General features: G+C 40.4%; 1 protein-coding gene across 2 annotated transcripts in view; it reads right to left on the reverse strand.

Annotated features, from left to right (window-relative positions):
* The window catches only part of INTS7 (integrator complex subunit 7), a 1,158,789-nt gene that overhangs the window by 1,036,879 nt on the left and 97,129 nt on the right, over positions 1-24,781 (reverse strand). For both annotated transcript variants that reach the window (XM_044075076.1, XM_044075075.1), the window contains exon 2: positions 23,126-23,255. In XM_044075076.1, coding sequence (XP_043931011.1) covers positions 23,126-23,255 — 130 coding nt within the window. The remainder of the gene's footprint in view (positions 1-23,125; positions 23,256-24,781) is intronic.

A 24,781-nucleotide genomic window follows, 5' to 3' on the forward strand; every position in this document is an offset into this window, starting at 1 on the left:
AGTAGAGATGGAATAAAAATAAAACTACATAACAGGTCTGGAGTCTGTGTCAGCAGATTAGTAGAAAGATAGTTTGTTTGGTTAGTTTTGTTAACTAGGGGGCATGATTAGTTTTAGTTCGGGTATTTAAAAAGACTCTGTTGAAATAGTCAATTGTTTCATCTAAGGGAAGTATTTTTATTGGGTTGCAGTTTTGGGAGTTTAGGATACTTATAAACTTATTTTGGTCAAAGTGGACAAAATTCCTGGAGGTTCTATAGGAGTGCTTTTTGATTGCTTGAGGGTGAGTCCTATAGGTATATGCTGGAAGGTGGTCGCTTATTGTATTTGGTAGGGTGCTTGAGTTAGAGTAGTTTTGGGGATGGGTTACAAGTATCCAGTCTAGGGATGATTCAGAGTCCGTTGCTAGACCATAAGTCGGAGTAGTGATGAGTTGGGTGAAACTGTGAAGGTTTATGCTGTTTGCTGGAAAGGGGGTGTCTAAGTTTAACCAATTAATATTGGTGTCTCCTAGAATCATAGTTTCATGCAGTATATTCTGATTTATCCAAGATAACAACTCTTCGAATATATGTATATTATGACCTGAGGGAATATATATTACTACTATGCATATTAATTTGTTCCTATTTATGTGAAAGGATGTAAGTAGTAGCTCAAGGTTACCGAAAGTGGGGATTGATTTTTTATAGGTTGTTATTTGTAGTGAGTTTTGTTTGATAGATTAATGCTACACTGCCACCCTTTTTATGAAGTTTGTCTGAACAAATTATTTTATATCCTGGAGGGAGAATTTCAGTGTCAGTAATGTGTGGTTTTCACCATGTTTCTGTTGCAATAATATTTGAGGTGTGGGTAGTTAGCCAGGCATGGAATTCAGTAGTTTTATTGCAAATGCTGTGAGTATTTATTGTTACTAGGTGAAGTGTGTGTTGAGATGTGTGATTAGCTAGCCTAGTAGTGGATGTATGGGTGTGGTGAAATCTTTGGTCAGCTTGGTTGGCAGTAGATGTATGAGTGATTATTGAGTCTGGATTTGGATGGATAACTCCACATTGTATTAATGTGTGGAGCAAATACAATTTGGTGTAAAATTGTTGCTTATGTGGGGTGGGTTTGTAGTGCAGTAATAGACATATTTTAAATTTGGGGGTAGGTGGTAGTAGTTTTAATCTGTCTGAGGTAATGGTATTAACTGCTAGTAGAGAAGGAAAGATGCTTGAGTAATTATGCTTGTTTAGTTTTATAGGAAGAGTTTGTGTGCTGAAAGTGGTTGGTGGGGGTTACATGTATGGATGTGGTTTGTATTAGTAGGATTAGAGTTAAAATATGGATCATGCAGGGAATGATACTAAATAAGTGGTGCTATGTGTGGACTGGAGGGGTCATAATGATTGAGGAGTTGTATGGGTGTGGTTGATAGGGTGGGTCTTTCAGTTGACTGATTGTGGAAGGAGTTGACTGGATGATGGAGAGAGAGGGTGGGGTTGAGGATAGAGATAACTTTAATGAGAATGGGGGTGGGTGGGAATGGGGGTGAAGTGAGCCCAAGCGTAGCGGGTCTAGCCCCGAACCTTGAGCTGCTGAGAAAAAAACAGTCACTAATGAAACAGAGCAGCAGCAAAATGAGGGGGGGAGGATTAGGAGAGAAGCTAAGTAAGGATGAAAGAAGCAGAGAGCAACAGTAGTTGTTTCAGGTTACGAGAGATTCGGGGTTGATATGAGGGAGGAAGACATAGAATGCTAAAACTGCAGGGGAATCAAGGGAAAAGTAGAGATGGTAAGCAGAGGGATGAAGAAGTGTCTATGGAAGGTCCCGGAAGACTGGGAAAAGAACAATAGTGCAAGGCCTAGCTACTGGGCTAAAGGCTAGAGTAGAGACAAATACGGGGGTTAACAGAGTGGAGAGTGGATTAGCTGCTGGTGACCCCGGTAGGGAGCGTACTCTAACCACCTAACAAAGGTTAAGGCAGGTTGTAATTGTTAATACAGTTAAACATTAAATGCACATACTTTTCTTTTCTTTTATTGTACAAATATCTGTGAGTAGCTTTTGTTTGAGTCCTGTACTGGAACTGAGGCACAGGAGTATTTTGATGTCCAGCAGGGCACAGCCGAAAGTCATGTAAGTCAGTAGGAGGTGAAAAAGAATAAGGGGATATAGAGGGAGAAATAATTACTGGAGAGCAATATGGAGGTGGAGCAAGCAGCAATGTAAAAACAAGAGGTATGTATCATTTAGCGACATAAAATGTGTAGTTTTCTCACAAATCATTGAGAGTTACAGTAAATCCTGTTTGGGGGGGGGGGGCAAAAGGCCTATGACAGGCAGTGAACGTAGAATATCAGTGTCCCCAAAGTCACGGGTATGGGATAGTCGGAAGACATCCCACAAATTGAAATGTAGGCTTGTTTTAAAAAATAAGCAGTACTTGTTAATGTAGTGGCCAGTCCTTTGCTTTGTATTGAATTATGGTAGGTTTTGGTTATTGTTTTTGGTAGCTGCCATGGAACAATCTGTCTTTGAGCAGTAGACTTGCTTTGTCAGTTGGAGTATTAGAGTGAATATATATAAATATATATAAAAACACTTTGAATACCTTCAAGTTTTTAAAGAACAGTTAATGAAGAACATCATATAGCGCAGGAAAATTGGCAAAACCTTGTCCTTCTTTGCTGAAGTGAATAGAAAAAGCAACTTGCTTGATTTGTAAGCAAAACATAGCTGTGGCAAAGGAGTATAACATTCGCAGGCATTACACAAGTATTCACAGGCATTACACAAGTATTCATGCTTTGAAGTATGATGAATATAGTGGAAAGGTGCATGAACAAAAAGTTAAGGAGTTAGAACAGTCACTTAAAAAGAAGCAGTTATTGTTTAAACATTTTCATCAAGCTAGTGATGCTGTAGTTTGGGCAAGTTATAGGATTGCACAAGAAATAGTTGGCGTCATCGAAGCCTTTTTTGGCCAGGGACTTTATAAAGAAATGCATGTTGGTGGCCTTGGAAGATATTTGCCCTGAAAAACGTCAAGCATTTGTAAACATAAGCCTTTCAAGAAATAGAGTTGCAGATAAGATTTTTTGATAATTCATTAATTCTAACAGTCAACTCAAAGAAAAAGTTTCTAAATTTGTAGCATTTTCTGTAGCAATTTATGACAGTACAGATGTAAGTGACACAGCACAACTTGCAGTTTACATACGTACTATAGATGACAACATGCAGGTAACTGAACAATTTGTGGAACTGGTACAGATGAAGGGAACAACAATGATAGAGGAGATATTTGTGAGTTTAGTAGGTGCACTAGATAAAATAGAGGTAGACTGGACAAAAACTGAGTCTGGCTACAGATGGAGCACCTCAAATGGGTTGGTAGAAAAGTTGGTGTGGAAACAAAGTTAAAGGAAAAACTGGTAGCTATGAACTCAGACCATGAAATTCAGTGTCCATTGCATAATTCACAGAGAAGTGCTTTGTAGTAAAATATTAAAGATGGATCATGCTATGGATGTTGTTAAAGCAGTGAACTTCATATGAATGCAAGGTTGGAACTACAGACAGTTCAACAGCTTATTGGAGGAAATTCACACTCACGGTCTGCCATATCACACTGACGTTCGTTAGTTAGGCTGAAGAGATGTGCTGAAGCGCTTTTATGAATTAAGAAGTGAAATAGGGAGGTTTATGCATGAGAAAGGAAGGATGTTCAGGAACTGAAAGAATGAATGGATTCAAGATCTAGCTTTCATAGTAGATACAACAGAACACTTGCATTATCTGAATACAAGGCTGCTGGGTCGCAATCAATTTGTGACCGATTTATATGACTCTGTCCGTGCCTTTGAACTGAAGCTTAAACTTTCTGAATGCTGACTTGCAGCAAGTAATACTGCACACTTTCCAATTCTGAAGTCTCTGCAAGATGCACCCGAGTTTCATGGTGATATCAACACTGAAAAATACTGCACCAAGATTTCCAAGTTAGTGAGTGAGTTTGGAGAAAGATTTGCAGACTTTAAAAACCTTGAGAAGGATTTTTCTATTTTCCGCAACCCTTTCTCTGTTAGTGCTGATGAGGTACCAGAACAGTTTCAGTTACAACTAAATGACATCCAGTGTAATTCAGAGTTGAAGGATAAGTTTTAAAGTGTTGATATTGACCATTTTATCAGTATGTTGGGCCAAGATATCCCCAAATTAAATGTTTGGCCTCAAAAGATATTGTCAATGTTCGGCAGCACCTATGTCTGTGTACACCCCCTTTCTGTGATGAACTTGAACAAGTCTCGACTCAAGTCTCAACTTCCTGATGAACATCTCAACTCAACACTGAAGGTAGCCACTGCTCAAGCCTTAGTCCCAAACACTGATGCACTTGTGCAGACCAAGAGGTGCTAAGTTTCTGGGAGAAGCAGTGCCAGGAATTAAGGTATTTTCTTGGCTGAATTGACCTTTATTATTATTATTATTATCATCATCGTTATTACTATTATCATTATTATTACAATACTCCCCTAATAAGTTGTCTCGATCTAATAATTACCTGTCCTGCGAATTGTATACTCTGATGAAGTGTGGCCCACTGGGGTAAATGAGTTTGACAACCCTGCTGTAGATGTATGTTGTTGCAGTGTTTGTGGGTTACTGTTTCACTCTGTATTAGGAGCTTAGTTTAATGTTTTTTTTCTTTTTTTTTTTTTTTTTTTTATTCAGACAGCTAAAAGATGATGTTGGCCAAATTTGAGACTGTTGTTAATTTGAACCCCTACAAGTTTGTTCAGTGTTACAGTTTCGATTTCAGTGCTAGCTGATGAGAGAATATGGAATGTGCATTTATGTTCAAAAAAATATCTGAAGGTGTAGATCATTAGTTTGGTTTTCTTTGGATTTAAGAATAGGTGGGAGCTGTGACCCAGGATTCAACAGATGAGAATGAGACCTAGGTGATTTCTTGGAAGACTGCTAATGATGGGGCTGAACAGATAAGGAGTGGAGACATCTGCACATTGAACTACCGTGGCCTGTAAGGGGGCAATGTGAAGTTTGTTTTTAAAAACATTGAATAGGAGCTGGCCTAATATAGACCCTTGTGCAACTCCTACTGGGACTAGCAAGAACGGTGAAAAGTCTTTTTGCCATTTTACAGACTGCAAGTTGTATGACCCAGATAGTGTTAGCTGACTGAGTCCAAGGGAAGAGATTTCTACAAGAACTTTTTGGTGTGAAACCACACTGAAGGCTTTGGGCAGGTCAAGAGGAAAGATGATCCTACATAATTACTGTTTCTGTACTGATTTATGGTGCTGGTGAAGGTGAGAAAGGCAGTTGTAGTACTATGGCTGCGCTGAACTGAATATTATTTCTGGGATTTTGGATAGTAGAGATAGAATTACAATGAGCCTGTAGTTAGAAAAGTCGGTTGAGCTGCCACCTTTGATTTTATTTTATGGATCAGTTAATCAGGATGGACACAGAGAAAGTCAGAGCACCTTCTGCAAGCTTTAAATAATCAGCTGTAAGTTGTCAGCAGCAAGAGTTGTTGGAATATTAAGGAGGCATTTCCTTACAGTGGAGGCAGGTACAGTTTGAACTTTAAAATGCAGTATATTGTGATCATGTGTATTCAGGATAGGGAAGGGAGAAAGAGGGAGTATCTTTAATCAGACAAATAGTATTACTGATAAAGTGGAAGTTAAACTTCCCATTTGCTCCTGTAGATCTTTTCAACTGACTTCTTCTGGGAAGCAAAGTATGTGAACTGCACTCTCTGAAAGAAAAGAAAGTCTTGCCATTAAAGGAAGTGGAGAAACCATGCTGTTAACGTGAGGTTGCAAATGTCCAGGTGAGGCTGACAGAAATGCCCATGGATAGAGAGCTGGGAGGGTTCCCCACAAGTGAGGGAGTTACAGGGAAAACTAGGTCCGTCTCAGCCAGAGTTTAACAATGAGTATCAGTTGTGATTTGCAGGTAGATGCTTTCTGAAGGAACTTGAACACGAGAGGAAGAAGGAAGGCATAAAGCAGACTGGGGGGCCACTGGCAGACTACAGCATCCCTGGGCCACTGTCATGGAGGAGAAAGTAAGGCAAAGTAGCTTCCTGCACTTGATGTTTGAGGCAGAGGCAAAAAACTGCAGTAAGGCAGGCCCCATTGACTATTTCTTTAGCTACCTCTTGATTAAGGGGCTACTCACAAGGTAAAAGGATGAGCTTGCTGAGTCTGCTACCAGTTGGATTTCCCCAGAATGTGTGTTGCTACTAGAAGCCATCCTGACTCTAGAGTCCATTGTCACTCTGTAATGGCATCTCACGAAGTAGATAAGACTTGCCCCCCTCACCCACCACCATATGTTGATGTACCATACCACAAGCATACTGTCTGACTGCATCGTTAGCACTCCTGGAGATGACAGATCCTGTAATTCCTTCAATGCTAGGAGGATTGCTTTCATCTGCAGAATACTGATGTGAAGATTGCCCTCCATCTGGTTCCACTGACCTTGGACTATCATCTCCTCAAAATGTCCTCTTGACACAGGTGGAGGGATGAGGCATCTGTAGTCAACACTGCAGCTGGGGGTTAATGCAAATGTTTTTCCTATCTATAAGGAGGAAGTTCAAGTGATTTTGTATCTCTGAGTTATGTGAATCATGGTTGACAGAGGATTCATTTGCTGTGACCACTGTGTGGAAATCATTTATCAGAGGATTCTAATATGGTATCTGGTATGGTGGACCATTGTAATTGCTGCTGCCATCAAGTCTAGGAATTTTAATAGCAGCAGAGCTGGGGGATTTTGTTGGTGTGCTTTGTCTGTTTTAAGTGTATTGTAATAAACAAATGGCAAATTACATTGGTCGGTCTCCATTTTGTTTTTGGTTTGTTTTCTGCTATTTCCGTGTTTTAATTTCAGATTTTGCCTGTGATGCAATACTTGCACAGTCTCACAAAGAGAAAAGAAACACTCCTTCATGAGGGATACAAGCAGGAATACTCAGCAAAAGGTTGTATTTGCATGGCCTCCAAAGAAGGAAATGTGCCGAGAAGGTTGAAGTGATTTTGTTGTAACAAATGGAAATACCCAAGGATAGGCAGAGCTACAAAAAGTAATCTCTGGTTTCTATTATGGATTGTCTACTCATTGCAGCAAGGAGCCAATCATTCAAGTATGGGAAGACCCAGATTTCTGAGTCACTACTGGGGGCCAACCACCGCCATGTACATGGCAAACATTCGAGGAGTAGTGGCAAGACTGAAGATCAAGGCTCTGAGTTGAAAGTGAATGGATCCTATTTAAAAGTGTAGGAACTTCCTGGACTCCTTTGCAATTTTTATGTGAAGGTAGGTGTTCTGGAGGTCTATTGAGCACAACCAGTCATTCACTTTGAAACATGGCTAAATTGATGACAGCAACCATTCTGAAATTAGTATTTTTTTATCAAAAAGTTTAGGTGAGATCCAGAATTGGCTTGAGGTCCTTGTTTTTCTTCAGAAATAAAAAGAATCTTGAACAGATTCTGAACCCTCTCTGGTCTTGTTTGCTGGGACCTCCTGGATGTCTCTCTTTTGAAGGATGGAGGAAACTCTCAAAGAACTGCTGACTTTTGTCAGGCAACCACAGCTTTTGTGTGTATAGTTTCTGGGAAATGGTATGGAGTAGCCCATGAATATATACTCGTTCTGCGTGCTGGCCATCTATTTGGGAAGGTGCCATGATAACCAATGCCCTTGACTGCCTCCAGAGGTGGAGAGTTGAGCAGTCTTTCATGTGTGCTGGTTTGGCCTTCCTTGAAACCATTCCCTATACCCCTGATTTTGTTGACCTCTTTGACCTCAGGGATGCCAACCATTGAAGGGACCACCTCTGCCACAGCTGCCCCTGTCTGAAGAGTAGTTAAAGGAGTTATCACCGGAATCTTTTAAACCATAGTGATTTGAATCTCTTGTAATTCTTGTTAAAAGGTTGTTGAGGGTTCTCAAACCTGACTCCCACAACAGACAAGAGTCTTTTATCCTGCTCTCACCTCATTATCATATCATTAACTGCTGGGCTAAAGAGAAATGGATCCATTCAAGGAGGCATTGGTGAAGAAAGCTTTGAAACCGTCAACAAAAGGTAAATGGGCAGAGACACGCATGACACCTCATGGTCAAGCCAGGGTCTGCCACCCTTGCTGCTCCACTGGCTGCATTACCAATCAGCAGCATCATGAGGTTAGTACATGGCATTAAACAGGATTTTTAAGGTAGTCTATAACCGTTTTATTGACTTTGGAGTCATGAGTTGTCCCAAAGTATCTAACTAGTTCTGCTAGGTCATTTTGGAACCAGATCCTGTGTGTTAAGTAATTTAACACCCTCAGGGCATAGGTGCCCAAGGCATAAGCACATTTTCCAATCCTGTCCAATGCTCTGGAATCCTTGTTGGGAGGATGGACAGCTGAAGGCTCATCACTGAACTCCTTTTTTGTGTCTGCTGCAACTATCACTGAATTCAACCAGTACTTCCTATTTTTAAGCAAATAAAATCTTATTCATTTTTTTTTTGGGGGGGTGATAGCTTCTGACACACGTGTCCCCTGCCATGTCCTCCCAGGAGACCAAATCTATAAGCTGATCATTACCATGCAAGAAGCAAAAGTGTCAGTGCAGCATGCCTCAAAGACAGCCCTCTCATCCAGAAAGGATGGGTCAGATGGCCAAGATTCCCTCTGGTTCAATAACTCAAGGACCTCACCAAGAAATGTCTTCCAGGGGGATCAGGGGAAACCCTCTCCTTCAAACAAGTCAGTATGAGATGTTAAGGACTCCAAGGGGGAGTCTACATGTTTGCTTTTACAGACCCTCACCCAGGACTCTTTGACTGTGACGGGTCAGAGTTTACAAAAAGAGTCTGTCTCCTTTGCTTGCCTATCTCCAAAGGACATGGCTGTTCTGTCCCGGAGAACCTTGACGAATAGGCATAAGAGCCAAAGGGGCACTTGGCAGTGAAGCTGGTGTCAGTGGAATTCCTGTCATTAGCCTAAGAGAACAGACAATCATCTTTTACAGAGTTTTGAATACAGAACTAGAATCTGGTCAGAGAAGCGGCTTGGTACCTAAAAGTCAGAAATGATAGACTGATGAAATAAGATCACATGCATGCACAGCAATACCAAAGTACTCATGCAGCATTCTCTGAACACAAGACTGCATGCACAGTTTGCTACATATCATTAGTCTGATAGGCAATGGCCTTACAAGTTCAGGTATGCTGCAAAATCTATTCAGCTCACAATCCATAATGAGTTACTGCAGTTCTAAAGTACCACTTTTTTCTTAATTATGCAATCTTTTTATTATGGAGGGACTTCTTTTCACATGTGTAGTGAAATGAAAGGTGCGTTCCACTAATAATCTATCTTTAAGACAATCAGTCCTCTGTAATTCTAAAGAACAAGCTAGCAGCTGTTAGGAATACTAAGTAGCTGAAACTTTTCCTGGTTACCAAATACTTCCCTTCCACATCCCATAGTGTGCAATGCTGCCTTCTCTCCACATCCCATAGTGTGCAATGCTGCCTTCTCTCCACATCCCATAGTGTGCAATGCTGCCTTCTCTCCACATCCCATAGTGTGCAATGCTGCCTTCTCTCCACATCCCATAGTGTGCAATGCTGCCTTCTCTCCACATCCCATAGTGTGCAATGCTGCCTTCTCTCCACATCCCATAGTGTGCAATGCTGCCTTCTCTCCACATCCCATAGTGTGCAATGCTGCCTTCTCTCCACATCCCATAGTGTGCAATGCTGCCTTCTCTCCACATCCCATAGTGTGCAATGCTGCCTTCTCTCCACATCCCATAGTGTGCAATGCTGCCTTCTCTCCACATCCCATAGTGTGCAATGCTGCCTTCTCTCCACATCCCATAGTGTGCAATGCTGCCTTCTCTCCACATCCCATAGTGTGCAATGTTGCCTTCTCTCCACATCCCATAGTGTGCAATGCTGCCTTCTCTCCACATCCCATAGTGTGCAATGCTGCCTTCTCTCCACATCCCATAGTGTGCAATGCTGCCTTCTCTCCACATCCCATAGTGTGCAATTGCTGCCTTCTCTCCACATCCCATAGTGTGCAATTGCTGCCTTCTCTCCGCAGACTAGAGGAGAGTAATGCTAAAAAAAACAAAAAGAAAAAAGACACACGAGATCTCATCAACTAAAGTGATGTATGCTGGAAGGGGTTGTTACAGAGGATAGAACCATTCTTACAAATTTATCATTATGGTAAAATAAACATCCAGTAATGGCTGATCCATTTTCATTATTTGTAACTCATAAGACAGAGTCCCAAGATCTTCCTGCTCAGTGGACCCCTAGGAGGACATACCCTTGAAAACAAATCACCCCAGAGGCAGATCTGGATCTGGAAATAACATCCAGCTTATATTGATGTACAAAGATTTTTCAGGGAAGACCACGTATCCACAACATAAATATGTACAACTGCATTTTTGAAAAAGGTTACTGAGGTAGCTATAGCTCTAGTACACTGAGCTTTGGCAACATGTGTTAATGGCTTGCTATACATGCATAACAGAATTTTATGCTAAGACAGAGATATCTGTCAAGGGAGACTTTCAAAATTTCACGTCCCAGAAATTTAGAGATGGAAACAAAAAACTATGCATCTTTGCAAAACTGACTTAGTTCTGTCTACATAGTGTCTTAGCTGGCAAACAACATTCAAGCAGCATCACAAGTATTCCCTGCACCTACAGAATGCTCGAAAGGAAACAGGCAGATGTATGTACAGACCCAATTGACTCATTTGCAACTTTATGCATAAAAGGGCAAGTAGTTCTTATAGTAACATTATCTTTGTGAAAGATTAGATCGGTCAATAGAAACAATACAAAATTCAAAAATCTTAACTGAAGTAACTACCATCAGGAAAGTCTCTTCCTGGTAAGAAATTTTAACTCTGCAATGGTAGCAGGCTCAAAAGGAAACCTATGTTAATTTTGCAAAAAGTGAAGGGAAATCACAGGAAGGTACAGGATGTCATAGTAGAAGTCTTGAGAAAAGGCTTGAAATTTCAGCCAAACGTTCCTTAATGGATGAGTAATTCGATCCAGTTCCAAAAGTATCTATCAGATAGTCAAGATGTGTAGTAACAGGATCAGAAAGTTATCATAAAAAGAGCAATCACAGGTAACTACTAGAACTGGAGAAGCCAGATAAGCAAGCCACAGGTAGTAAATATCTGGGTAACACTTGTCCAAAAGATAAACAGCAGTGTTTTGGGGATTCCACAATTGGGGCTTCACCATCAGATGAAGCAAAAAAAAAGGTTACGATTATGCTGGGCCAGTAACATCAGCTTTCTGATTTTTCACTTTTTAGATGAATTATGACATTAGACAAAATGGTGGAAAGTGTAGTTAAATCCAGCTAGCCACTTGTTGGCCAAAATAGCCTGAGGGATTTCTCTAACAAAAGAATGAGGGAAAAGTTTTCCCTCGACATAGAGAGGGTCAAGGAGGCAAACAAGTTGTTCAAAAACAGCGAAACCATCCTACATCTTCCTTGCCACTGAGTTAATAAAGGATCACGTCTGAGGAACAAGCAGGTATCTGCTCCTGCTCAATTTGCCTGCAAATAAACTGTACTCCGAGAGATATGGCTGGCAACCAGAAAATGGCCATCACCCATTTCCACACTCTCATAGCTTTCTGTAAAAGAGGTAGAATTGAGTTTTCTTCTTACCATGTAAACATAAAAAAATGGCAATATTACAGATTAGTAAGGAAAATGTCCCTGTGGGAGGCAGTCATGGAAAAACTTAGGTCAGTAACACTGTTCTCTTTTCCTGTATGTTGATGAGAAGGGAAATTTCTGGTGACACACTGGAATGTCTACCCACTGAACCCCAGCCCAACCAAGGGTCAAGAGACCTCTGGTGACTACAGCCATGCGAGGAGAAGGTGGTGGACGGGACTACTGAAGAAATCAGTGTTTTCATGCACCACTTGAAGTTCAGTCTGCAAGCATTTCAAATGTAGATTTGAAGCTCTACAAAATTCCCATTGTGACATCACTGGACCGGTACACATCTCTCTTTAGAATGACTGTGTGGAACTTCATATAAGATCCAGTGGGTAAAGCTGCTGCATGAGACCCAGAAGCTTGAGCCAAACATGTGCTACAGTTAGTGGATGCAAGAAGTGCAGAGATTTTTGTTTAATGTGTCCGACCCTGTCCACAGGATGCATTGCTCTGAATAACTTTGTATACACACTACAGCCTGTAACACTAACAAAGTAGACTTGTGTAAATAAACCTCTCATAACAGTAGATGTTTGAATGATCACTGCTGCAGTAGCCTTAGCTATATGGGTTACATCCTGCATAGGATGTAACAGCTGTCTGAATTCCAAAGCTTCAGGTCACCTTCCACACTCCCAAACAGCCAGTCAGCTCGAGTGGAGCTGACTAAAAAGACTAGTTCCGGCAGAAGCCCTTCAGACCTCTTATACCAACAGAGAAGGGAAGAGCAAGCCCTAAAAGTGCAATGCTATGAACAACAAAAAATAAATGTCCACACACTGAAATAGCAACACACCAAAAACAAGTTGGGCGAAAAGAGGGAGTGGCTACTAGAGCAGTAATTATTCGAACATCTACTGTTAAATTCAGTTTATTTACACAACTATACTGTGTTCATCATATTGATTACCGCTGTAGTAGTCTTAGCTATACGAGTAGATAACCCTAGCTAACTAGATTTGGGAGATGAAGATGGAGGGGAGCCCCTGAAGAATGGTCTTACCAAACCCCAAACCAAACCTAGAAAAGGAATAAAGATTATAGTGCTTTGGAAAGGTATGTACAGAGGAACAAGTTGCAGCCTCCAAAATACTAGAACTCAACCCTTTCCGAAAAGCCATACAGGAAGCCAATGCCTTGGTACAGTGGGCCTTAACCTTGCCTGAAATAGTTTCACTGTGGTGAGTATAACAAAACGTAATAGCCTTAGACAACCATTTGGAAACAGGTCTGTTTTGACACAGGTTGTTACCTTCACAAGAAATGAACAACTAATCCCAAGATCTGAAAGATTTAGTTCAGTCAAGACAGTACCAGAGTTGTCTGTGGATAGCCAAGGTATGGGGCATCCTTTCTTCCTCATTTTTAGGTTCAAGAAAGAAAATGGGTAATTTGGCTTAAAAGTAAACTCAGATACCGCTTTACACATAAGAGGATTAGTTCTCAAAAAAAACCCTGTCTCTGTGGAAAATGAGATAGGGCTGACTCACCATAAAACCTTGCAACTCAGACACACTTCCAAATTCAGAACAATCAGTAAAACTGTTTTCCATATTAAGAAACTCAAGTCATCCAAGTTAGCTGATTCACATGAAGCAAATGTTAGGTTCTCAAACAAAATTAAGAACCCAATGAAGGGTCACTGGACTGGTTTTCTTGGAGGCCTCTTATGCAAAACCATTATCAAAAATATTTTGTTATGAGAATGCATTGAAAGTGGAGCAATTTGTGGGTAAATATTATGAAATGGCCAATAAATGAGCCTGGTGGAGGGATAAAAAAGGCCATGGGTGAATAACGCACACAAATATTGTAAAACCAGAGAACTATTCCTGAATGGGTGCTGGTAATGTTGTTCACACCAACTAGAAAACCTTTTCCAATTACTAATATATTCATTTTATAGTAACAGGCTTTAATGCTTTCATTAGCACCTGCTGCATGTCCTCAGTAAACAGGTGACTAAAGGGAATTAAGACCTTATTATCTAGGCAGTCAACTGAAGTTGTGTGGGGTTGGAGTGTATCTAACACTCCTGTTCTTGTGTGAGCAGATCCAGTCTGTATGGAAGCTTGCAGTAACTGTCCCTGACCATTTTCAAAAGAAGGAAGAGGCACTGTTGTCGGAGCTAGAAGGGGGTCACCATAATGACTTTGGGGGGAATTCTTTTTTAATCTTCAGAATTACCCTGAATATCCAGGGAAAAGGATGAATCGGCATACAGGAACACTCCTGTCCAAGGAAAAGAAAAGACATTTGTCCTCCAGGACTTCTTACACAGAGTCCTGCAGCATAATCTTGCCAGCTGATTGTTCAGACAGGAGGCAAAGAGGACTACTTAAGGAACTCCATACAGATAGATCAAGTCTTTGAAGACCCCTGATCAAGTTTCCATTTGTAAGGGTCTGCCCTTTTCCTGTTCATCTTGAATGCTACACAATTTTGCTGACAGAACATTGGATGCCTGTAGAGTATGACTGTGGTGTAAAGCTATATCCCAAGCTAACATGTCTAGTTTACAGAGAGAGCATGACCTGGTTCCCGTTTGTTTGTTGATGAACCACATGACTGTGGTATTGTCTGTAACAACCAAAGAGGTCCCAGGGACCAAAGATGATTCAGATAATTGACTGCCATGGAAAGGGCGAACATAACTTTTATATTTATGTGCTTCCATCTATCCTTGAAGTCCCACACACCTTGCACTTACATACCTCCAGAAACTGCTCCCCAAGTTAAGTCAGAGGCACCTGTGGTGGCTGACTGCTTTGAATTAGGGAGGAAGAAGAGGAGACCGGGAATTAAGAATATTTGCTGTCTTCATCAAGTAATTTCTCTTCCAATACCCCAGCACTGGAATTTGAAAAGACAAAGAATGTTGGTGATGAGATCAGAGAGACTTCAGATACCACTGTATTTTTCTCATGTGGAGTCTTACCAGAGGTATCATGGGAATCACAGATGCCATTAGACAACAAATCCTGAGATATTCCCCTCACAATGACCGAAGTCTTGATGGAAAAAGTAAGAAACAGATTTGGATCAATATATTTTTTTTCCTGTGGAAGAAAAGCTTGTTGAACTGAGATGTTTAGCTGACATTCCAGGAACACAATCCTGTGTGATGGAGTCAAAAAAGACTTTTGAATGTTCACTTGGAATCTTAGCTTGTGTGACAGATTCCTGACACTTTGAAAAAGATTCTGCAAGGATAAGCAAAACATTTAAGTATGAAAAATGTGAATACCCTGTAGCCTGCAATGAGCTAAAACTGGAGCTAGACACTGAAAACTCTTGATGCAGTGGACAGTCCAAAGGGTAAGGCAGAGAACTGATATTGTGATCTAGGCACAGAAAAACTTGAGAAACTTCTGACATCTGGATGAATAGGGATGTGATAAGCATCTTTTTAAATTATGAAGTGATGCCAGTTTGAATGTGGGCACTATCAAACAGGTTTAGGAAAGAAAGATCCAGACTTTGTATCTAAGCACTTTCTTTCTTTGACACTAAAAACATCCTTGGATAAAAACCTTTTCCCACCTTGGAAGGAGGAACGAGTTCTATCACTCCTTGGGACAGCATGTGATGAAGGACAGGTCGAAATAAGAGAGTATGGTCTGGTTTTGTGAATGAGGAATTACCCCCTGGATATGAGGAATTTCCTCCCACTGCAATCTGTAACCTTGACTAATATCTTCAGAACTCATTTGTCTGAAAATATATGTAGCCAAGGAGAAAAGTGGAGATTCAGACTTTCTGGAAGGGAAAGGGGACTGCCAATGTGAGAGGGGGGAAGATGTCTCTTAGTAGTCATTCTGATTTGTTGGACTGTCCTTGGTTTTGGGAGGCTCCATAAATCTTTTTGGACCCCTTTGCCATTTCTTCTTAAATAATCTGTTTATTTCCATTTTGTTGAGACTGTTTAAATTGCTTTTATGCCAAATTTGGATGTGGGTTGGAGGTGGGGGAGTTGAAATATCTTGCCCCTTTCATCACACTTTTTGATTACCTCTGCAGCACAGGGACCAAAAACTAAATATCTGTCTAAAGAAGAATTTAAAATCCCATTTTATCATCTGGGAGGTTTTAAGAACACAGTCAGGCAAACATCCTCAAAACAGTACCCAGCAGCCATAGTCCTGGCACCAGTATCAGAGTCATACACACACATGAAACAATGAGCAGTGACTTGTACAATGGAAGAAACTAAATTTTTAAAGCACATTTTTCCTCACAAGAGGCTGCAGACAAAATATTCCTCATACTTTCACAATTAGTCAGAACAAACCAACACTGCAGCCTGACAATTCAAAATTCTGAAAAATTCTGGGGGGAAAAAAAACTCAAAGTGGCAGAAGCATCAACCCCCCATACTTATTAATCATCCTCCCTATCTGAAAGAGCAGGATTGGCATTATCTAAATGCTTAGCAGCAGTAAGATTAACTAAAACTATAGCTGCTGGGTCAAGTTTGAGTGCTTAAAAACGTAAGACTGGGTAACTTTATACATCCTAATTGCCTTTTTGGGAGCAGCTGTTTGACTATCAGAAAAACTGAAAGCATTAACACATCCTTTAAAGCTGACAGAACTGGAGGGATGAGTGAATGTTCTGGAAATGCCTTAACAGCTTGTAACATTTTCTGAGGGTCTAAGAAACCTCGGTGTTCTCCTAATGAAAACACTGGCACATTCTAAAACTAGTCTCACAGAAAGAGATACTCCCACAGGGAACTCTCCTCAGACTCTCAATCAGAAATCTAAGGAGAAAACCCTGTACCTGCCCTGATTCAGAATCTTGAATCTCTTCACGGAAAACGGGTATCCCTCTTTCTTTTACCAGAAACTACCTTATAAGAAGGATCGAGAGTGTGACCCATTAAACTACTCCTGTCTAAGAAAATTTGAGGAGTAGATATGCGTTTAATTTTCTGTTTCTTTTTTCGGAAAAATGGGGCCAACCGTGTTATTAATGGCAACAGCAGCTTCCCCAGGGATGGGCACAATACTCTGTCAAAACAGAGACTTCCTCCTTGTTCTCTCTCCAGGGCCAACACAAGTGACTCTTCCTTGTCCACTAGGGGGACCAAAACAGCTGCAGAGGAAGTAACTAACCCTCGGTCCATAGTAGCTGTAGGTGCTACCCAAGAGAGATCTAGAGTAACAGATGAGTGGTCTGAGGTACAACTAATGACCACAGCAGAATTATCCACCTGTGGCTGGGGCAAACTGCTAGCCTACTGTAGTGGCAAATGCTACTTGCTTAACTTTTTCTTTTTGTGGCTGGAAGAAGGACTGACCTTGGAACCAAAAGTTTGTTGTATGGTCAAGCTGAAAATTATGCCACTTTCCCAGGGAAAACAAGCAGCAAAAGCTGGTAAAACGCAAGTCTTTAAAAGTCACTTTTTTCACAAAAACAAAAGTACAGTAAAAAGCACTTTAAACATTTTACCACCCCCCAAAAGTAAAACAAAGTTTCTCCACAGAAAACATGGCTTTTAACTACTTTAAAAAACTTTTAAACTGACAGGAAAAAAGAGAACTCTTGTTTAAAAGTATAATACAATATCGTGACAGTCCACTAAAACAAACTCCTAGCTTTAAAATAACTTTCCTAAACAGGAAAGTATTAATAAACAAACATTTTTTTTAAATGGAAGGTTTCCACCCAAAGGGAAATTATCTGACCAGTAAAGGAAAAGCACAAGTAAACCGTTGATCCTCAAAGGTTTCAGGAGAGCACACTTTGGTGGCAAGAAAGCTCTGAAGGGCTTGGGACCTAAACCTGTCTTTTTAGTCAGCTCAGCTTGAACTGACAGTTTGGCTGCATGGAAGGTGCCCTGAAGCTTTGAAAGCTGTCAGGCTGTTGTATTCCATGTAGGATAGAAGCCATATAACCAAGGTTACTACAGCACTGATCAATATGATGAACACCTTGACAAGGCTGCAACCAGGACTTTAGGAGGGTCAGGGTTATTCCCAGAGATTGGAATAAGCTCAGAAACCCCCTAGAGACATTACAGACTTTTCAAAGGGACATCTAGGAGACAGTTGTCCAGATAACAGGAACACTTTCCTCTCTGTAGATGCAAGTGTGCCACAACAATGGACATACATCTGATGAACACTCAGGAGGCACAAGTGAAACTAAATGGGAAATAAAATCTGGAACCGATATGAACCATCTCAGACTCTGATGCATCCTACAAACATTTGCAATTTTGACATAGAGGTAGATGTTCTTGGAGGTCCAAAGAGTACAGTCAATGTCCTTCTGCTACACAAGGAAGGCCTATCTGCACAGAGACCATCAGAAAGGCTTCTTCTGGGATAAATGTTAGGCCATTTTGATCTAAATTTGACAAGAGGTATTTTTTGGCACTAAAAAGTACCTGGTGTAATATTCGGCCCTCAGTGGTCTGTTCAGAACTTTTGGATGGCTGTTTTGTTTGAGAGGTTCAGGATCTTTGTACATGTATGTCACTCTGTTTTGATGAGGTAGCACTTCCAACAGTGGAGAAGGTAATGAGAACTGTGATAGAAAGAAATGGCAATGTATTACCACCTGAAATAACTATTCTCACTCACTTGTTCAATGCCATCACTTTCTATGCAAATAGGTTGAAAGATCAAGGACTTCTGAGCTCCACCAGCGAACAGAAATTGGACAAGGCCTTAGCCCACTGCTGGTCATTCCAGAAAGACTATGGATGCCGGTTGGCTGTACAGAACTCCTGTCAAGGCACCCAATAACCTCTCTAGAAATTGCCTTGATTAGCAATATTCCTTACAGATCGCTAGTCATTTTTGCTGCTGCACAAACATGCACCCTCCTATGTATTTTAGCAAACACCCATAGAAAATGCTGAAATTTACCACAACAGCACGGACAGTTTTACCCTCTTTCTGCCTTGTGTCCTTGCGTGCTTTAACTTCTGTTCCAAATAAAACTGGTCCTTGGAAGAAAACACTTACAAAGCCTGCCTTGAAACTCAGATGTAGCTATACATGCCAGCATATGCTGGATACTGCAGCTCTGTCTAAAACTTCAGCAGCATTACAAGATGCCCTCATAAGAAGGTTCATCATGATAGAAACTGCTGCTGATCAGAAAGTTAGTTTTTCTTTAACTGCTTCATCAGGTAACTGATGAATGATTTGTAGCACCACATCTGACACATTCCTTTGTAGCCCAAACAGTTAAGCACCCTCAAACAAAATATGAAGGATGGACAGAAGTGCTTTCCTAAATGGTCCACAGCCCTGGACTACTTGTTTGGTGGGTGGATCATGGGGCTTCTTTGGTGTAGCTGGTACCACTAAGACATCTGGCTTACTAGTCTCAGACACATCAGTTTTTTTCCCAGACCACAGTAGTTATTACTTTCAATATACCTGCTGACAGTGGAAACCACTCAGTAAGACTGCTGGCTAAATCAAAAGGCCTTCTGCTGGGACCACTGTGAGGAGAATACAGAATCAGTGAACCAGCCGCCTCTTTGGTCATATCACCTCCACAACTCTGGGGTCATAATGAGGGGAAGCAGGTGGCAATTTCATAATCATCCAGGCCAGATGAAATTCACCTGGTATCTTACATATGGCCTTCCTGTGTACCACTGGTGGAGCAGAGTCTGAAAAAGAGGAAAACTTTATCATATGGCCTTAAATGGCAAGCAGAAGCTGCAAAAGGTCCTCAAAATCTATTCTAATTGGTTTGCACAGCATAAGACTACATGGTTGTCCTACAAGTGGAGGAGGAGGTTCTTTTACTTACTTAATTTGTGTTTATTAACCATGGGAAAGCGTTGATCTTCAGTGATCTTTTATCAGAATCAGCCTGGGAGTGCTGCCTGGTTAAGTGACTTGCTTACAATCACAGTTAGGCAATGAAGGCTGAGTGACTCAAACCCTGGACCACAGGACAGAACTCATTAACAGCTCCATAATCCTCTGCACAAACTGCCAGACATTTTTTAAATCACAGTAAAAAAATATTACCTCAGACAAAAGAGTAATTTAAATAATTTCTAAACAGTATGCTGCAGAATTTTGTCAGAAATATGTTCAAGGCCAAGTTTCTTGGACATCACCAAAACAGCTGCCAATATCTCACATTTTACGACTACTGATAAAGGTGGAAATAAAATGGCTTTCTTCAGTTCAAAATGGAATTGGCTTTTACTTAATGTTCCAGTCCTATATTCTATATCCTTCCCTGTTAACCAGTCCAACACAGTTAAGCTGTCCAGAGGTTAAAATTCATCCACTGATGCAAAACATCTCCAGCAAGGACTGGTACATGCAGATATATGGTACATCAAAAACTGTCCCAAACTAAAAGAAAAAGTGCAGCATAGTAGTGTTTGGCAGAAAGTTTGTTCCAACCTCATATGTTACAAATGGTACTCTTCAGAAAGATATGATCCTGAGACACATAGGTACTTATGTGGATAACTTTCGCTCATTCAATCATGTTTCCACCACAGTCAGGAAATCCTTCTATTTGGTCCAGTTACTTTCCAAGGGAACATCTTTAAGACCCAAAGTCATCCTACCCTTACGTTCAATCCTTATCACACCCATCACTTTATACAATGTCCCCTTTGGCATGTACAAATCTAAGGATACTGCTCAACTTGGAAGGTCCCAAAGACTTCTAACCAAGAAATATAGATGCGTTAAATCATTCAACTACCCAACAGATTAGCAAGACTCTCCTTATACTCATAAGCGTTACTGCTATGTGACTTGTGTCTCACTTTTTGGGCCATAAAAAACTCAGTCTTACTTAACCTCCAATTTCTTCACAAAACTAAAGGCTCTAGAAACATCAACACAAAGGACTTAAATCTACACCAAAAAATAAACAAGACCACTCTGGAGAAATAGGTTCCTAGTTCAAGATATTTCTAGTCTATGGAATAAGTTATCACCACAGGTCAAAGTACTACTTCAGCTACCTTAAAGCTAGACTTGATGACTGGATGGGTAAATAATTTAAGCTGAACATTATTAACTGCTTAAAAAGGATGGCAAGAACTTTTAAGTTTGTCTGCTTAAAGGTGTATATGGCTAGGCATCACATGGTTCCCATGATCACTTGCCTAGTATGTTCCCAAGAACCTGCCAATATTAAGAAAAACAGAATCTATAGATGGTATTACTTGCATAAAAACTGCATATCTACACATATACAAGTGCAAACTACACACAAAGTAGCTCCAATCACCAATAACCCAACGCCATTTTAGTGTGTTATTAAAGTACTCCTCTCCGTTACTTGCCTTAATCCACAGCACTGCCCCTGTTAAGTTTATGAAAAGGTCTGATGATCTACCACTGACTGCTTATGTCACTTGCAGTACGCACAGGTCATACTTTCACAGTTTGACCAGTGCCTGAACTAAAAATAAAAACTTAACAGCAGGTAAAGACCTGTACCATCTTCTACAGTCACAATACCATCTCCCCAACCAATAGCACACTTGTGAAGTCTTGCAGATTTTTGAAGAAAAATCATGTAGGTTCACCCACTATGTGATATTCTGTGTCTGCTTTTGCACAGACACCCTTCCAAAGGTAAATTAAAACTAGCTAGTATTCTGTTACTGCACTGAAGAGTAAAACATCCATATCAAACAGGCTGCCAATGACGCCAAAAGCAGAAAGTGTGGAACACAGCTAAGGCCAGTAAATCAACATCAGACTCTGCATCTACAGTCAGACAGTCCACAAAACAACCAATATCACATGGCACCACAAATGTTATGCAGTAAGCTTTTTTTTTTTTTCCTCCATCTCTACTTCTAACATCAGCAAAAAATACAAGTCTTAAACTTTTGAGTACATGAAATTCTGAAAAACTGCATATTCTTCCTATTTAACCTTTGGGATATGGCACTTTAGTTCCCTTTTTGTTAGAGTGGAACAATTCCAAGTGCTGCAGCTTATTAAGTTTTCAACATGAAGTATTCTGATATACTCTGACAAACTTAAGTATGATGGTTTGGTAAAAGAATGGCTAAAGGTACAGTATTAAGTATTTTTCCAAATTCAGAAATGCTGCACTGTGACCACACTTCCTTTACAGCACTGACTATCTGGAACAAATACCTTTCCCGGCTGTTTCTGGCACAGAAGTGTTACCCAGACTGTAATGTTGGCGACATAGTCTCACTAGGTGAATCTAAGTAACAGACATGAGAAGGTGTAGTTGAACTCGGCTCCCCCATTGCAAAGGAAGGTAGCGAGGCAGACTCAGTCTAGAAAGGAAGCACCTCTTTGTGCAGATCAGTAAAGACCACTATCAAACCAGGAATCAAAAGGCTGTAAGAGTCAGGGTGGGGTGCACATGACAACGCAACCACACTGTATTTACAGACCCTGCATGTGACCAATGGGAGTAGCAAAGCCTGAAATATGAATAAACATGTGCTCTAATTAGGCATGTCAGAAGCACACAAACTCCCTGTGCAGAACGAAGGCTTGAATTTCTTCCAGTAATGGGATGGGTTGCAAAAGACAAAAGACAAAGCTGGGACAAAAATAAATAAAAACAGGACAAAAAATATATTAAAATAAAAATAGCAGTGATATGTCATTCGCAGTTTATGGTTACATGACAAATTATTTTTCAGCAAGTATCATATATGGGTCTTATCATATTACTGCTAATTTTTAGACAATTATTAATTACTAGAGTACGAGGAATATGACTATTAACATTCAGCATAATGGAATAGTCTTAATATCTGTGGAAAAATTATAACAGCATCACTCTAATCCTCTTACTCATACGATGAAATTAAATCTTTAATTACTACTACAATAATTTATACAAGTGTGAAGTCTGCATGTTCTCCCTGCGGTCGAGTGGCCACCTAAAGACATGCGTGAATGGGCGTGCCTTCGCTGAAGGTTGGGCGTCGGGCTGGCAACTCGGCACCATAAAAATTAACTGCCAATCATTAGCGGACCGGAGTTCCGCTGTGGCGACCCCTAACCGGGAAAAGCTGAAAAGACTAACAACAAAAAACAACAATAACTTATACAAGCAATGATTTTTTAACCTACTCTGCCCTGAACAATAAAATCGGTTTACATTACAAATCAGTGCAGGGCAGTACAGTTATTTTAACTATACTGACAGCTTAGTTTCTCCCAAAAAATATTTTATATAAGGGGCTTGAAAAACATCTAGATCCTGCATAAAAATCAAAACAGATTAAAACAGATTAACTATCCCTTGTGCCATGACATTTCAGCAAAGGCTGCATCTAGCTGGAGAGAGATAAACCACACTTACCCCACTCTGAAAACATCCGCCAGCTTCAGGAAAGCAGAGTTTATAAGAATTGGGAAAGGATATTTCTGAAAGAGACGAGGAAAACGGACCACAGCTTCACACTGTTCACCAAGTTTGCCAGATCTCAGCCCTGAAGAAAGAATACAAATATTAGAATGTTGCTCGTCCTTTTGACCCGGTATGGGTGGGCCGTCATTCTCTTACTGCATAAAATACTAAATCAGATCAAAAACTTTAAGAAAAAAAGTCAGGAAAACAAAAAAAGAGAATCTGTACTTTTCTTTAAAAACAAGTGCAATGCTAACAGCATGACAATTAAAAGCTCTTCTCCATGTTAAGTAAAGAAATATATGGTGGGTACAAAACAGAAGTAATAACATTTTTCAAAGACACAGTGAAGGAACAGATATTGACAGTAAAGGTCGACCATTAACTTGGGAATGAAGTACTGAAGCCAGTGTTACTTCCTAGTTAACTCTAAATGCTTAACTCAAGTAATTCATGGACACAGCTCCACCTTACCATTAAACTATTACTGCTATCCACTTAGCTGACTAACAGACCTAGTGGCGAAAATTTCTCGAAAGACATTTAAAAAGTAGTAAAATGGCTTCAAAAGAGAAAAAGATGCAAAAAAATATATATACCCTATTCCTTTGTGGATGAGTAAAACATCCTTTTTGCAAGGTGAAATAAAAATGATGAAGATATAGTGCTACTCAGGTAAGATCCTGTATACATTGGAGATATCAGAGATACAGTTTGAGAAGTAAAACTAAGGTTCTCGTCTTTATTGTTGCTAGTTTCACAGGTTACTATATCAGCTAACTACAGTTAAGCTAAGCAGCACGGATCCAAATACAGCAAAGCTCAAAATTCATTACAATTTGTCAGCACTCACTGTCCTTGATACAATTACTGCTCACTGCCAAACTTAAAAGGAAGGGCAAGATAGTCAAAGATCTATGGAACTGTATTAACAGACTACAGGCATAACTCAGTAAAACAATGAAATGAACAATCATAGGTTCATAGGTAGGTACTAGGCTATCGACCCTAGGGCCCATACAAGCCTAGCCAAAAAATGTACCCTGGCTTTCGCCACCCAAGAAAATTATTTTCCTGTGCCCCTGTCGAGCAGAGCCACAGAAGTCATCCCTGGGGTGAATTTCCTATTTCCCATCCAATCATCAAGATTTTTCTTGAAGAGTGCTAATGAGGAGCTCTGTTTGACAAAGATAGGTAGTCTGTTCCAGAGTATGGGAAGTCTCTGGGACAGGAATCTATCCCTCCAGCATGTTCTGTTTATTGTGGTGACAAGGTTTAAGTTCCTAGAGCGTGTAGCTCGGAGGGATTGGGATTTCTTTAAGTGGAGCATGTCCAACAGCTCTGGGTTTGACATAGCTTTGTATGTTAGGCAGAGATTGCCCCTGAGTAGGTGATATGCGATGGAGTAAAGCTGTAGTTTTTTGAGACAGTCTGCATAGGGCATCTGTTTGAGGCCAGTAATCCTCTTTGTGAGGTATTTCTGTGATCTTTCCAGTTGTTGTAGATGTCTTGTGAGGTACATACCAAAAGGGGCGTTGTACTCTATAATGGGTCTAATGAGTGATGAGTAGAGGGGAACAATGACCTCTTTTTTCTGGATGAGAATCC

The sequence above is a fragment of the Protopterus annectens genome, chromosome 6.part0 (assembly GCF_019279795.1).
Source record: "Protopterus annectens isolate FY-2018-M chromosome 6.part0, PAN1.0, whole genome shotgun sequence".
NCBI lineage: Eukaryota > Metazoa > Chordata > Ceratodontiformes > Protopteridae > Protopterus > Protopterus annectens.